At 42.7% G+C, this 15,498-nt stretch overlaps 1 protein-coding gene across 1 annotated transcript in view; it reads left to right on the top strand.

The window, feature by feature from the left end:
• TCERG1L (transcription elongation regulator 1 like) overlaps nt 1-15,498 on the top strand; it is a 321,919-nt gene that overhangs the window by 298,033 nt on the left and 8,388 nt on the right. The window contains exon 10 of the mRNA XM_074284888.1: nt 6,881-7,028. Within this exon, the coding sequence (XP_074140989.1) occupies nt 6,881-7,028 (148 nt within the window). The remainder of the gene's footprint in view (nt 1-6,880; nt 7,029-15,498) is intronic.

Here is a 15,498-nt window from a genome sequence, read left to right as displayed (position 1 = left end):
ACGATGCATACTGCCCAATCTCCCCCCCCACCAGGGGGAGTTGTCTTTTCCTTCTCCTAAGTGTTTCATGTCAGCCAGGCAACTTTAATTCACTTGAGCCTGCAAGGTGCTCACTTTTTCTCTCTTCCCACACCATACATATTGAATCTCGTGGCCAATTTTATTCTTCCATTTCTCATGCAAAGTCCATTGTCCTGCTCAGAGAAATCTGAGGGACCGTGCTAAACTTCCCTCTTTTTCCTTAATCAGTGCTCCATCTACTCCAATCCCACGCTGCTCTCCCTTTTGTGTTCTGAATTTTCTCTTAATATCTCAATTTTTGCAATTGGGCTTAGCTTCTATCAGCTCGTTCTGAGCCTCGGCGTTTCTGGCACTTGCTCTAGGCTGCTGTATTTTTCTTATTCTCCTCTGGCTGGTTTTGCTTGTACCTTCTGTATTTTTAATGTAGGTTGTTGTTACATTTGCTCTGTAGCCACATTAGTCTCCTCAAATGAGACCCATTTTTCTTCCTCATTGGAATTGTTTCCCTTTGTGTCTACAGAATTGCCTTCCTGAGCCTCCCTCGTTCTTCCGCCACTCATTTTCCTGTGGGTTAGGTCCTATCCATCCTTCCTCTGAAATGTTGTTTCTCAGCACCTAGGACTGAGTGCAGATTTTCCCTTCTCCATCACACGCTGTCTAGTGTGCAGAGGGGCGCCCCTCCCTCTCCCCACACCAAGAAAGCATCCATGGTCTCTGGTCTCTGATCCCAAAGTTCCCACCATTTCTACCCCATCTCCACTTATTTCTAGGTGTGGAGAATTTGATGCAGAATATCATTTTGCTTCAGATCATATAGTAGCCATCTCAATTAACAGATGAAGAAACTAAGGCAGTGAGAGCATCCCTCATATATCCAAGGGTACGTGGATAGGAAAGTCAGGAATCCAGGTCAGGCGTTCGGACTCCGGGCCCCTTGTTCTTTCCACTCTCCTGAATTCCTTAGGACTCAAGGCTGAAGGGGGCCTAGTTGTGTCCTGCAAGCCCTTCTCACGAGCCCTGAGAACAAGGGCCTTTCTTCAGGTGCTCCCAACATGAGGACGTGTGGAACCTTCAGTCCCAGGAGGGTCTGTCTGCAGTGGAGTTTGGTTGCAGGGACCTGGAACTCACCAGCTTAATACTCTAAGGATGCAGGGATGGGGTGAGGGAGAAGAACCTGGAGGGGGGCTGGGCTAGCCCTGAAGAAGGAGGCCAGGGGGCCTCATCCATGTAGGGCAGTCCTCCAATGGAGGTCGGGCAAATCTTGGCTTCTGTCTTCAAGCTCAGGATTATTGTAAACCTCAGGCAAGTGATTTATACTGTTTGGACCTTGGATTTCTTTATCGCCTACACACACACACTACACACACATTACACACACACACACATTACACACACACACATTACACACACACATTACACACACACACACATTACACACACACATTACACACACACACACATTACACACACACACACACTCTACACACACACATTACCCACACATTACACACACACATTACACACACACATTACACACACACACATTACACACACACATTACACACACATTACATACACACACATTACACACAAACACACACATTACACACACACATTTTACACACACACACACACTACACACAAACACATTACATACACACACATTACACACAAACACACATTACACACACACATTTTACACACACACACACACACATACACACACACACATCCCATATACACACAGACCAGTGAGCTGCAGGTTCAAATGTAAGAGTATCCTTTTATCTGGAGTCTGCAGCCCGAGCCCTGCACATAAAAGCTTGACTACTTTCACTAAGCCACCTCGCCTTTCTTGGTTTTCCTTTGGAAATCACTTACAGCAGAATGCATATAACACTAATCCAAAGTTATAGGCACTAAATAAATTAAAGAAGTGGAAAAGAAGTTCATTGTGGGGTCCAAGGGAGTGAAAGCCTTTTGTTTACTCCTCAGAGATCAGGGAGATTCCCAGGGGCAGTTTGCAGGCCCAGAAGCAGCCCAAGAATTCCAAGTGGATGGACACAAACTTCCTAAGCAGGGCAGCCAAGGCCAGAGATTTGTATCCTGCAACAGGGGAGAAACACAGAGACACACAGAAAGAGACATTCACACAAATAGAGACATACACAGAGACAGAGAAAAAGAGAGACACAGGAAGAAGAAGAAGAAGAAGAAGAAGAAGAAGAAGAAGAAGAAGAAGAAGAAGAAGAAGAAGAAGAAGAAGAAGAAGAAGAAGAAGAAGAAGAAGAAGAAGAAGAAGAAGAAGAAGAAGAAGAAGAAGAAGAAGAAGAAGAAGAAGAAGAAGAAGAAGAAGAAGAAGAAGAAGAAGAAGAAGAAGAAGAAGAAGAAGAAGAAGAAGAAGAAGAAGAAGAAGAAGAAGAAGAAGAAGAAGAAGAAGAAGAAGAAGAAGAAGAAAGAAGAAGAAGAAGAAGAAGAAGAAGAAGAAGAAAAGGAAGGAAGGAAGGAAGGAAAAGAAAAGAGTTTTATTGAAAGGCTCTTCCATGCATCCCCTGGTGGTGATTAGCTCCCAAATCCCTGGCCCTCTCTGTGGGAGAAGAGGCCAGAGAGCAGAGGCCGGTGCTCACAGGTGGCCTCCTGCTCCATGGGGGAGTCATGAGTAGAAGGTGCCTTTCCCCCAGGACCCAGGACTTTTCAGCTGAGAGACTCTCAGCCCTTGCTTTGCTCCAGGCCTTTTCCTTCTCCCAGTTCTAATTGAACTAATATTAGCAATTTGGATGCTGCCCAATCCTCTGCAAGGAGTGTTTTGTTGAATAAGCTATAAAAGGGAATCATGGGTGAACTTTTCAAATGTTCCTATTAGTCTCTCCATCCCACATTGCCACAATGCGTGGCTTTGTTTCCACACTTTTTTGTAATAAATTTTCATTAGTTAAAAATAGAAGACTTCATTATACCCGTTGGAACATGACGTCAGCAGGATTGTACCTGCAGCGTTTCTTTTCGAGATTTCTTGGGAGAGAGGCAGAGCGTGTGGGCCAGCCTCCTGAAAGGGCTGAGGGCAAAACAGGAGGTTCTCCTGCTCAGATCCCGCCTCTGCCTCCTTCCCTCTGGCGCGGTTCCGAGACGGGGCCATGTGACAATGCAGGTGAGTGACTCAGGCAGGGCCCGCTGGGGGGCCTGGGTGATTTCTCAGGAGACCTTAGCCCCACTGACAGCCCCCTGGCCAGGGCAGACTTTTCCCATCTCTGGGCCTTCATTTCCTTTCTTTGAGCCTTCATTTTCTTGTTTTTTTTTTTTTTTTTGTTTTGTTTTGTTTTTGCTTTTTAAAGTGCTTTATTGTTTTAGTTGTTAGAATAATTCACTTAATTTTCATTTGATGTTTTAACATTTTCTTGTTTTTTGAACGAAAGGACATTGGAAGAAGTCTTTGGCTTCCTTCTCTCTTTGTACAGGTGCAGGGGCCTCATACACTATCAGCACTCACTGATGCACTGTTGGACTTGTTTCATAAATCACTTTTTTCCGTGTGTGTATCTGTGAGACATGTAAGTTATCTCCCCAGATGGGACCCTCTGAGAAGAGTGAAAATGCATATTTAATTTAGGATGCAAATATCATATTTATGTACCCTACAAGATGACGTGTGTGTGTTCACTAATGGCCCTAAAGTTTTCAAAGCAACAAAGAAAAGACACAGAGTCCAACTGAGGCTGAGTATAAGGCAGATTTTTTTAGGGACTGGGGGGGTAGATTCCAACAAATAAAGCTGGTCAGTGGCATGGGCTGACTAATAAAGGGCCAGGTTTCCCATCCCATCCCCCTTTCCATCCCCACCCCACCCCCAACCCATCACACACCGTTAAGAACAGTCTGGGAGACCACTCACGAGCTGCAGGATAGGAGTGGTCCAGAGTGGTGGGGTTTATAGAGTAGGACACCTGGATTCCCCAAGACCTGCCTCCATTCCTTCTTCTGACCTCTTAGCCTCTGGGAATCCCCAGTCTCACCTAGAAAATGAGGGGGATGGGCAGAGGGCTTGGCTGCCCAAGCTTCGGTTGCTTGGGATGTTTGGGTGGGACCACCTGATCCCCAAAGGCTCTTAAATACATTGACTCTGCAGGAGGAATCAAACGGTCAGCTTCTGTGTGAGCTCTTTGAGAGGCCGGGCGTTCCATCGCCACGTGGGCAGAGCCTGCCCGGGCTGCCGACCTTGCTTACATCCTCCCACTGCTCTGAGAGTCATTCTGAAAGAATACGCTATAAAAAGCCGAGCCAAGGAAACTCTTCGACTGCTTCCTGAATTTCCCCCTTTCTCCTTGTTCCCGCATTTCGAGAATTCCTAAAATTCAATAGAAACAAACTTCACCGAAGCCTCCAAGTCTCTCTGTTATCACGTGGTGGTCACTTCAATCCCTTTTTATGAATCAATTGAATCTAATAACAAATTAAAAATAGCTTGTTGTCTTCCCCTTAGTGCTTACTATAACTGAATAATGGAATGCAAATTCATTTTTAATAGTTTCTTTAAAAATAGGCAGCTTTATTTTTAGAGAGCAGAGCATTAAAAATAAAGCAGGAGGCGGAGTTCATGGCTGATGGTCTAATGTATGAGGACAATTATAAAGGGATGTCAAAGGAACCCAGCTGCCCCGGAGCCATAGGCACGGAGCCCGGGACTTCTCCCTTCTCAGCAGGACGGCCCCACCCAGAGCCCTCTCCGAGAAAGCTGCTGACTGACTCTCAGCCCGTCCCCGGCTCTTCCGGGAATGGGAAAACATCTGTATCGACAACCGCAATGGCGGCGTTTATGAGTCTTCTGCCCATTTACAGACCTCAGGGACAGGGAACTCTACAGACGGTAGTTCTGGGACTCCGTACGGCTCCACCGAGGCATGGCCATCTCTGGGGAGGAGAGGATGTTAAGGTCTTTTCCAGATCTCTCTCTTGAGAGTTAATATTGTGCACGGCAGATCCCCTCTTTCAGCTTTCTCTCATCTGTTAAATCATGCAACGTAACAGACTCCAGGAGGACTGGCTGCTTGTGAAACCCTGGCTTTGTTCTTTCTATCAAGGAAACAAGTTCCTTGGTCTTCCCTGGACAATTAGATTCATTCAGGAGAAAAGGAAGCATCATTCTTCCTGAAGTGTATTTAAGAGAAACCCGAGTCCCGGAATGAAAACTTAGTGTTGACTTCTGACCTTTCGATTCCAAACCAAGGAGCAGGAAAGGGAAAATCCTGGATCTCTCCCCTTTCCTTCCATCAACTTGGCAAATATGGTTGACCTCAGGGAGCCATATGTTAGGACCACTCCTGTGCCCTGATATCCTAACTGTCCAATGTTTTCAGTAAATTAACTCAAAAGCACTGACTCTATCACATGTTGGGAAGAGTCGCATTTCTAATAGAAGTTTAAAAAAAATAAGTTAACTTGGAACATAGTTTAAGTAAAATGCATTTGGAATGAGAATAAAATACTATGGGGAGAGAGGCTCCATGAAGCCAGGAGAAAGGGGCAAAAAGTATCCTGAGCCAGGTCTTCAAGGAAGCCATAAACTCCAAAAAAATAGAACTGATGAAGAAAAGCATTTCAGACCTGGAGGTAGTACAAAAACATGGAGGTGGGGGGTGGGCTGTGCTGCCATTGTGCTGGAATCATTGGATGATGGGGGCAAGAAGTTGAGGACCATATAAAAAGACTTAAAAACTGAAATGTACCTACTTATAAAGAGCTTTCTTTTTTTTTAAATTAAAGCATAAAGCCCTATGCATGGATAGTTCTGCAACACTAGCCTTTGCAAAATCTTGTGTTCCAGTTCCTCCCTCCTTCTCCCACCCCTCCTAGATGGCAAGTAGGCCAATATGCGTTAAACATGGCAGAAACAGATATTAAATATGCAGACATATTTAAATAATTATTTTGCTGCACAAGAAAAGTCAAATCAAACCAGGAAAAAATGATAACAAAAAAAAATGCAAGCAAACCACAACAAAAAGAGTGAGGATGCTATGTTTCGACCCGCACTCAGTTCCCATGGTCCTCTCTGTGGCTGTAGACGGCTCTCTTCATCACTGAACAATTGGAACTGGTCTGAATCATCTCATTGTTGAAGAGAGCCATGCGATCCTTGTACAATATTGCTGTTGTCGTGTATAATGATCTCCTGGTTCTGCTCACTATAAAGAACTTAAAAAGCTAATCTGAGTTCATATTTAATCCTTGTGACAGAGAGGACCCCTGGCCTTTGTAAAGTACTTCGCCACTGCCACAGTGAGACCTAGACATTAAGCAAATCCCTTTGGCACTTGAGTAGGTGATGGATTGAAAGGGGGAGATACTTGAGTCATGGATTCCAATTATGAAGCTGATGGATTGGTTTAGATGAGAAATAAGTTTCTGAAGGAGGAAAATGACTGTGTATGTGTAGAGAGGAGGCGATCCTGAGGAGCCATGTTTGAGAAAGAATCTACAATATTTGTCAACTGAGTGTGAGTATGAGTGAAAAGTAAAGTAGGAAAAGACAGTTGTGGTCCTGGGTGATTGGCAGGATGGTGGGGAGCCTTGAAAAGCAGAGGGAAATAAGACAGAAGGAGTCATGGGAGATTTGGGCACACAGCAAAAGTCTAATTTAGGGGAGTGGTCATGCCCCTGAGACTGTGGCTGATGAAGAATTATCTGACTTAACCAACTAATCACAGAGAATGGTGCTCACCTAAAATTAAGTCCAGTTAGTCTTCCAAGAAGTCATACATTTTAAGGGGCTGTTATAATAGATCACTCCCTTCACCCATTGGAAACTCAGTGATTTCCATCTGAATCTGGGCAATTAAACTGTGCGTTTCCTGTGTCTTTAAAGACTTGAAGGTCCTCAGAGCATTGAGCTGGAGAAGACGGAAAGGGAAGATCAAGCCCAGAACACTCCTCCCCCCCTTCCTCCAAATCAGATCCTGCTTCCGTTGGAAGAGCGAGCCACCCACTTCCGAGACATGCTCCTGGAAAGAGGGGTAAGTGAATTCTGCCTCAGTGGGATGCTAAAATGAAATGTCTCTCTCTTCAGGAAGCTTCTAACGGATACTTCCTTGTGAGCCTGGAATTGTTTTTTTGTTTTTGTTTTTGTTTGTTTGTTTGTTTTTTGGGTTTGCTTTCCTTTTGTTTTCCCATTTTCAGCAAGCATGTATTCATGAAGTACCTTGCAGAAGGTGACACTAAAGAGCAGGCAGAGTACTGGACCCCAATCCAAAGAGAACAGGATGCTAGTCCTGCCTCTGACACTCGAAAGATGTTCATCCACTGCTCTTCAGTGACCTTTAAAGGTCACTTTATTTAAAATTATATTATTAAATATATTATTATTAAATTATATTATTAAATATATTAAATAAAATTATATTATTAAATATTATTATATTAAATTATATTTAAATGTTGGAATTGCGGAGAAGGGGTTCATCATCATCTATCCTGGGGGGATAAGAACTGAGAGCAGTGAACTGAAGTTCCAGAGAGATCAATTTCAGCATTGGGTCAGGCAAAGTCCTGAAAGTCAGAGCGATATCCCCACGTGGACATCTCACGGGGACGTGTCCGAGCCTACCCCTACTGAGAACCTCAAAGCCAAGACTATCATCCATTGGTCAGACTGAGCTTGACCTACATGGTCTCTGGGGACCCTTTAGCCCCCAAATCATATCCCTGTTTCACATCTTCAGAATAGTGATGAGAGTTACAAGATGATGGACAGGATCTCCCTGCTTGGTGCTGGATTACAATAATGACAAACAAAGCAGACCTTTGTATTACTGATTTCTATTATTTATGTTGTGGATGAGAGAAATGTTACAGACTCCCACATCTGAATGATACAGAGAAGAAAGAGAAGGGGACCAAGAGGGCTACTGACAATATGCAGCAAGAGATCTAGAGGGGGAGAACAGCATGGGCTCGGCAGGCGAGGGAGAAGACCCCCATGGAGAAGGAAATTTCTTCAATTACTGTAGGGCTGAAGAGGTTCAGTACTTTGCTATAAGTTGGGGAAATTGGCCAAATTGGGTGGAAGAGGGCAGGAGATTGAGCCCCAGCCAGCCATGGAGTCATTTTGGGCTTCTGCTGCATAGTTTACTCACTTCTGGCATGTAAACTGGGTGCTGCTGTGCTGGGGGTGCTCAGAACACATTTTTGTTGTTAAAAAGTAGGGGACAAAAATAAATGAGTGGCCCCGAATCCCCATTGGAAATAAAGGTATTTGAGCAGCTTCCTACTCAGAGGACAAGGGTGTTCTGAAGAGCTCTCCTGTGTCTGCAGAGAGGACGCAGGGGTTGGGGAGTCAGAGTGCAAGAAGGGTGGCACAATGGCCAAGAAACATGGCCTTGATCCACATTCTGCCATTACTAGTTGTGTGACCTGTGTCTCCTCTCCACGCTGTAATTTTCCATCTTTAAAATAAAGGGAATGGACAAAATACTTTTTTTCTTTTTTTAATTAATTATAGTTTTTATTTACCAGATATATGCATGGGTAATTTTACAATATTGACAATTGCCAAACCTTTTGTTCCATTTTTCCCCTCCTCCCCCCCAGATGGCAGGTAGTCCCATACATGTTAAAATATGTTAAAGTGTAAGTTAAACACAATATATGTCTACATGTCCAAACAGTTATTTTGCTGTACAAAAAGAATTGGACTTTGAAATATGTACAATTAGCCTGTGAAGGAAATCCAAAATGCAGGTGGACAAAGGTGGAGGGATTGGGAATTCTATGTAGTGGGTCATAGTCATCTCCCAGAGTTCTTTCATTACTGCTCTATTGGAGCTGATTTGGTTCATCTCATTGTTGAAGAGGGCCACATCCTTCAGACAGTATTGTTGTTGAAGTATATGATGATCTCCTGGTTCTGCTCATTTCACTCAGCATCAGTTGATGTAAGTCTCTCCAGGCCTCTCTGTATTCCTCCTGCTGGTCATTTCTCACAGAACAATAATATTCCATAACCTTCATATACCATAATTTACCCAACCATTCTCCAACTGATGGACATCCATTCATTTTCCAGTTTCTAGCTACAACAAAAAGAGCTGCCACAAACATTTTGGCACATACAGGTCCCTTTCCTCTCTTTAGTATTTCTTTGGGATATAAGCCCATAGTAGCACTGCTGGGTCAAAGGGTATGCACAGTTTGATAACTCTTTGAGCATAGTTCCAGATTGCTCTCCAGAACGGCTGCATGTATTCACAGTTCCACCAACAATGTATCAGCATCCATTTTCCCACATCCCCTCCAACATTCTACATTATCTTTCCCTGTCATTCTAGCCAATCTGACAGGTGTGTAGTGGTATCTCAGAGTGCTCTTAATTTGCATTTCTCTGAATAATAATGACTTGGAGCATCTTTTCATCTGGCTAGAAATAGTTTCTTTCTTCATCGGAGAACTGGACAAGAGAATTTTTGAGGAGCTTTCTAATTCTAGCAATCTATAAATCTGGAAGTATGTTCACACATGTGCATGTATACACCTCCATGTGTATATGTACATATGTGTCTAAATGAGTGTTTATGCACCTATTTGTATACATATGCATATGCATAAATATTCCCCTCTCTTCTGGCTTGTAAGAGAGCTTACCTATCTGTGTGGATGCATGTTATGGATGCTAGGTTCTGCTACATCCAAGGTCTCCAAACATTCTGGCCAGAATTCCCGAATATGAGGAGCATGTTAATAAGCAGAAGGTCGGTTTAGACGTGCCGTACTCCGAGAAAATATCCAGACCAATTTTTTCACCTTTGTGCCTTGAACATGAGCACGAGGCTTTTCAACTGGGTGTTGAATTGGGCTTTATCTTTTATTTTCCCTGGGAATTTGTAGAGATGAAGACAGTAATTTAAACAAAACAAGGTAATGGTTTGCCCTTTGCCAAATTTAGAGCTATATTTTCAATTTAGAGAGAGAAGACAAAAGACATTTTTTCCTCAAATGTTTTTTTCCCAATGCCTCTGATTTTCTAAGTTGCCTTTTGGGTACAAAAAGCAGTCCAGACTCTTTTCCTGCCCAGCTGGATTTCTTCTCCAAAATGAAAAGGGACACAGAAGGTGATCATGGAAACGTGCATGCAGCATGAATTATAATGAATGCTTTAAATAGCTCAGAGAAATATAGCAACCTCTACCCTGTAGCATGTGCACTACTGCACCACAGACTCTCCCTATGGCCAAGATGGGGAGTTGAGGAAAGAAAAGAATAGCTCGGGGTAGCGAGGTGACTGCAGAAGGCAAAATGGGGCGGGAGACTCCTCTCAAGGCACTCCACATAAAAGATTTCCGGGGATATTTCTTGCCCTAATCCTGAGTGGGATGAATAGGTTTGCGTGTTTGTACATGTACGGTACATATGTATATCCTTTTATCCCATAAACAATGGGGAGCAACTGGAGGATTTTGCGTAGGGGAGGCATGTACGTGGTTTTGTATTTCAGAAGCAGAGTGCAGGATGGATTGCAGAGGGAATTGGCTAGATTTAGAGAAACCTTTTAGTAACTTATATGAAAGTAGATGCAGGTGTGCAAAAACTAGATTGAGTGAAAGTGGAGATGGAGGGATATTTTGTGAGCTAGATTTAAACAACGAGATGTAGCAGCTGATTAGATAAAGGGGTATTTTAGAGAGAGAAGAAAGTCAACAATACCCATGGGGGATCCAATCCATTGAATAAGCTTACTGAAAGAAAAATGAACTCTAGCTGCTGCTCCCAGTATTGGAAACCTTCCACAAGTAAGATCCAATTTAATTTTCTAAACTTAGTCTCTTCTACTCCACCCCCCCAACCCCTCCCAATACTCTACACTGGAGCCAAAATGGATTCTTCTCGTCATCTGTTTCTTGTCTTCCCGTGCTTTTGCTCACTATGTCTCCCCCAAAGCCTTCCTTTCCTTACTCCCTACATTTTGTTTCTGCTAATGTCCCCACTTGAGTGTTCCCTCTGGGACAAAAGCTTCCTTGATCTTCCAAGGTAGAAATAGCTTTTCATTTTTCCTTAGATCTGCCTCTCTCCAGATTCCTACTCTATCTCCTAGCTCAGTGCTCTGGGACCTAACAGAACCAATTCTAATCCCTGTTCAATAAGGCATCTTGGTGAGAAAAATAATGACCCAAAGGCTTTGATTTTTTAGAATTATTTAGCCCCAGTTCCTTCAACCAATTTTCACTTCTAGTTTTCCTCTACCACAATGCATGGACATATTTTTGTAAGTCATTCTTTTCAGGCAACTTCAGAGAATAACATTTGGACATGTGTCTTATTCCAATTTCCAGGACTTTGCTTGATAATTTTTTGATTAGTGAATCCATCATCATCATCATCATCTCATAAAAAATTGAGAAGAGCAGGAAAATAAGATCAATCAAAATAGCTCCTGTGACATAGCACCTTCAGATAGACGTGCTTTTTGTGGAGCCCCCAAGCAATGCTTTGAAGGAAGGGATGAAGAGAAGGAAGGAGTCCATATAGATATAACACATGTGTACACATGTAGTCAGACACATTTGTGTATATGGACATGCATTTTTAGCACAATTACAAGAGCATAAATATTGAGCTCAAACTGACTTTAGAGGTGAATTGACCAAACTCGACATGTTCAAATGAGGAAACTGGAGACTAGAGTAATTCATTGACCTGCCCAAGGTCACTTGAGTATTGAGGACCAAAGTTGATGTTTCTAGTAATAGCAATTCACTGTAAGTCCAGCCGTCTCTCCTCTGGTCCACAATGGCTTTCAAATGATAGCATAATATCAAGACATTTATGTAGGACATGTAGTAGGACCATATTGAAAGGAACTTTAAGGCATTGTAGAAACACACAAAAAAGAGATTGATCATATAGTCAAACCACTAAGAGACGTAAGGTTCCTCGTTACAAACCTCTTAGTCGGCTGGCTGGGTACTCCAGCTGGAGAAGAACCCGGTCTATGCTAAGGTAGCCCATTTCACGACTGAATAGCTCTAATCAATTCAGTTTTATAAAGATTTATTAAACACTTCCTTTGTGCCAGGCAGTGTGCTAAGCACCGAGAATACAAATAAGAAAATGAAAAAAAAGTTCATGCCCTTGAGGAAGTTCAAATCTAATGGGGGAAGAAAATAGATAAAAGGAAGCTGAAGGTGGATGGGACAGTGACTGCCAGGTGTACCTGGTGCAGGAGCCTGATTCCCTGGAGATGAAACCAGATGGAGCCAGTGAGGGAAAATGGAAAGTTCCTTGGAAAGTTACGCATGCTCTATACAGGAAGGCTTTTTTTTTTTTTTTTTTTTTTGGGGGGGGTTAATGCTCCGCCCTCCAGCCCTCTCATCAGAGGGAGAGGCAACTGAGGATGAGATGCGGAGGTTGGGAATCAAAAATCTGGGCTAGATGATGATGAGATTTCAGGTAATCAGCTTCTCAGCTTCCCCAAGTAAGGCGCGATGCTCATGTCCTTGAAACACAGGAGAGTCACTGCTGGAAAATAGGCAGTTAATCATTTGAAACTGTTTTTCACTTTCTGAATCTACATTTGCTTTTCTAAAAACACCTTTCTTCCCTCTGAGACTCGATAGCATAAGTTGAACTCTTCTTCCCCATAATGGTCATGGAAGGGTCTGCAAGCAGCTGTCACTCACCCTCAAAGTCATCGCTACTCAATACTGAACAACCCCCATTCTTTCAAATGACCCCTGAATTCAGCATGCACCCTTTCAGTATACCCACCAACATCATCTTACTGGTAAAACTGTCAAAGATATCCTACGTTCATTATTCACAGCATTTCTAAAAAAAGGTTTAATGTCCTTGACCCCCACCCAGATTCTTTGTCACTCAAGAGGAGGGAATTGTACTTCTGAGGTGATGGGGAATTCTTCATCATTTCCTTTGGAAGGGACAGTGGTCATCCAGCTAGTTACAAATCTCTAGGCCTCATGTCCACATGTTTTCCATAGGCTTTGGGGATCAATACCCCTTTTCTAGGGGGTCATGAGTAACCTCTCTAATAATATACTTATCAGGAATTAAAATCAGACTCCCTGGCTGATTCTTTGTAGACTCGGGCCATACGTTCTTCTCCAAGCACATTATGTGTTTTCCAAGAGAAATTTCAAATAACATTTTGACACGCATCTTATTCCAATTCCCAGGGCTCTGCTTAATAACTTTTTGATTAGTGAATTCATCATCATCATCATCATCATCATCATCATCATCATCTCATAAAAAAAACTGAGACAAGCAGGAGAATAAGATTAATAGGTCCTGTCAGATAGTTCCTTCAGATGTTCATGCATTTTGTTTATATGAGGCCCCAAGCAGTGCTTTGAAGGAAGGGGTGAAGGTCACTGAAAGCAGCTTATGGCCCCATGGACCCGATCCCCTACTCCTAAGGGCACTCATTCAGTGGTTTAATGCCCGCGCATCTTTTCCCTCCATTAACCATCTACATTCTCAGCTCATTGTTAAACACAGACTAGGTACAAATTGAATAATTAATGATTCACTGATATAGCAAAGACATAATTTCTTGTATTCTGAAAAACCCAGCTCTTTCCTGAGAATTCATCTGTGGAGAAATGAAGCCATTGTTTATTTGTGTTTTCTTCCATTGTTTTCCCTGTGTAAACAACGTAATAGCACATGTTTTATAATCCAATTCAATTGAATTCGATTGCATTTTCCCCCTATGGTTCCCGAAGCCCAGCATTTTGCCCTTGCTTTGAAATCAGTCAGGGTGGATAGCCTCTCACTTTAAATCATGGTGCTTTTATTGACGATTGGATTGAAATGCATGAGTTTATCAATCAATTTTAGCCAAGTGTGCATCCGTGATGGGACAGATAGTGCCGAGCGGTGGAATTCTAAATCTCAGAATCCATCCCAGTAAGCCGCTGCTGACTGACTGACTCACCTGAGGCCATGACCCAGCTCCGGGAAGACATAATAGTGTTATTAACATTTGAGGAAATGTAAGTGAAATTTCATTTAACTTTATTAATGCCTAAGTTCTCTGGCTCTTTTATGTTGGAAACTAACCCCAAATACCAATAGACTATTATATTAATGTAAATTTGGTATTAGCTCTGCTTGAAAGGCCTGCCTATCTGTCATATTGAAAAGAGCCAGCTGGCTCCATTTCTATCATTTCTTGAATGTGGCTGGGATTCCTTGCTTGGGAGATTTTTGCTAATGAGGATCCTGATATTTTCCAGTCTCATTTGAGTTGCGATTTGTATTGGCGTTCCAACAGAAGAATGAATACAAATAACGTGGAAATGCAGATGACTGCTCCCATCCATCCTCCCCACCAACAGTCTCTTATCTGATCATATTCACCTGCTTAGAAGATGAATGAAAATCCCAGGGAATTGTTAGATATTAAGATGGCAGCACCTTCTCTGAAGCTGAAAATCCTCAAAAATCCAAGTCCCCAAAATGTCTCCTGAAGGTTTAGGTGCTGAAGAACAGTTTGTACTGAAAGAGAGGAGACACGCGGTTTTATGCCTTTGGGATGGTATAAAATGGGCCAAGAGAAGAAATGCGTCGGGATGGCCAGCATCACTCATGCAGGGAGGACGGTATCCATTCATCGCAGCTGATTTTCATGGGGCGACGTGATGTGACCTAGGAAAGGTCATCCTTTTCCTCATGAATTGGCTTATTACATAAATGTCGAATCATTCCTTTAAGGGTATTTCTGGGGGCCTAGATGGTCCATTTTTATACTTTTCTTTCGATTAACACTCATTTATGTTTTCTCTACCTCATCTCCCACTGAGAAAAGAAACACACTATCCAATAATGAATGTGCACAAACAAAACCAAAATTGGGGGATGTCCTGAATCTGTGTCTTCTGCGGATCTCCCACCTCCTTGTCAGGAAAAGGGAGCCTTTTCCATCACTGATTCTTGGGAATCACTGTTACTGCATTGATCAGAGTTTTGACTTTGTTTTGTTTTTAACTTTAAGAGTTAATTGTTTTTATGGCAGCGTGTTCACATTATAAGTTGTTAGCTCATTCTCAGTTCACTCCAAATGAGCGGATAGCAGTTTTTCCAGGTTTCTCGGAAATCACTGTTTCATCATTTCTCATGGCACAATAGCGTTCCATCCAGTCCTTCTGCCATACTTAGTTCAGCCATTTCCCAATTTATGTCATGGGAGGGCAGAGGGGAGATTCTACAGCTTTCATCTCAAGACACGGTTCCAATTCATTTCCCTCGTTATCAACTGCCACTCATTGATAAATCACTTGGATGAATGGTATTCCAGTTTAATTTAGCTAATTCCCATTAGCTATTATGCAGCTATCTACTTAGAATAAATGATGAAAACAGAAGTTCATACATTTCCCAGCCACCCCCAGAGCTATATTCTCCCTCATACCGACTTCATCTTGGGGAGACTGAGCTCAGAGTTAAAGCTGTTAACACTAAACGTGCACCACA

The sequence above is a fragment of the Sminthopsis crassicaudata genome, chromosome 2, assembly GCF_048593235.1.
Source record: "Sminthopsis crassicaudata isolate SCR6 chromosome 2, ASM4859323v1, whole genome shotgun sequence".
Classification (NCBI taxonomy): domain Eukaryota; kingdom Metazoa; phylum Chordata; class Mammalia; order Dasyuromorphia; family Dasyuridae; genus Sminthopsis; species Sminthopsis crassicaudata.
The sequence above is the reverse complement of the archived record's forward strand: the minus strand, read 5'-3'. Positions and strand labels throughout refer to the sequence as shown.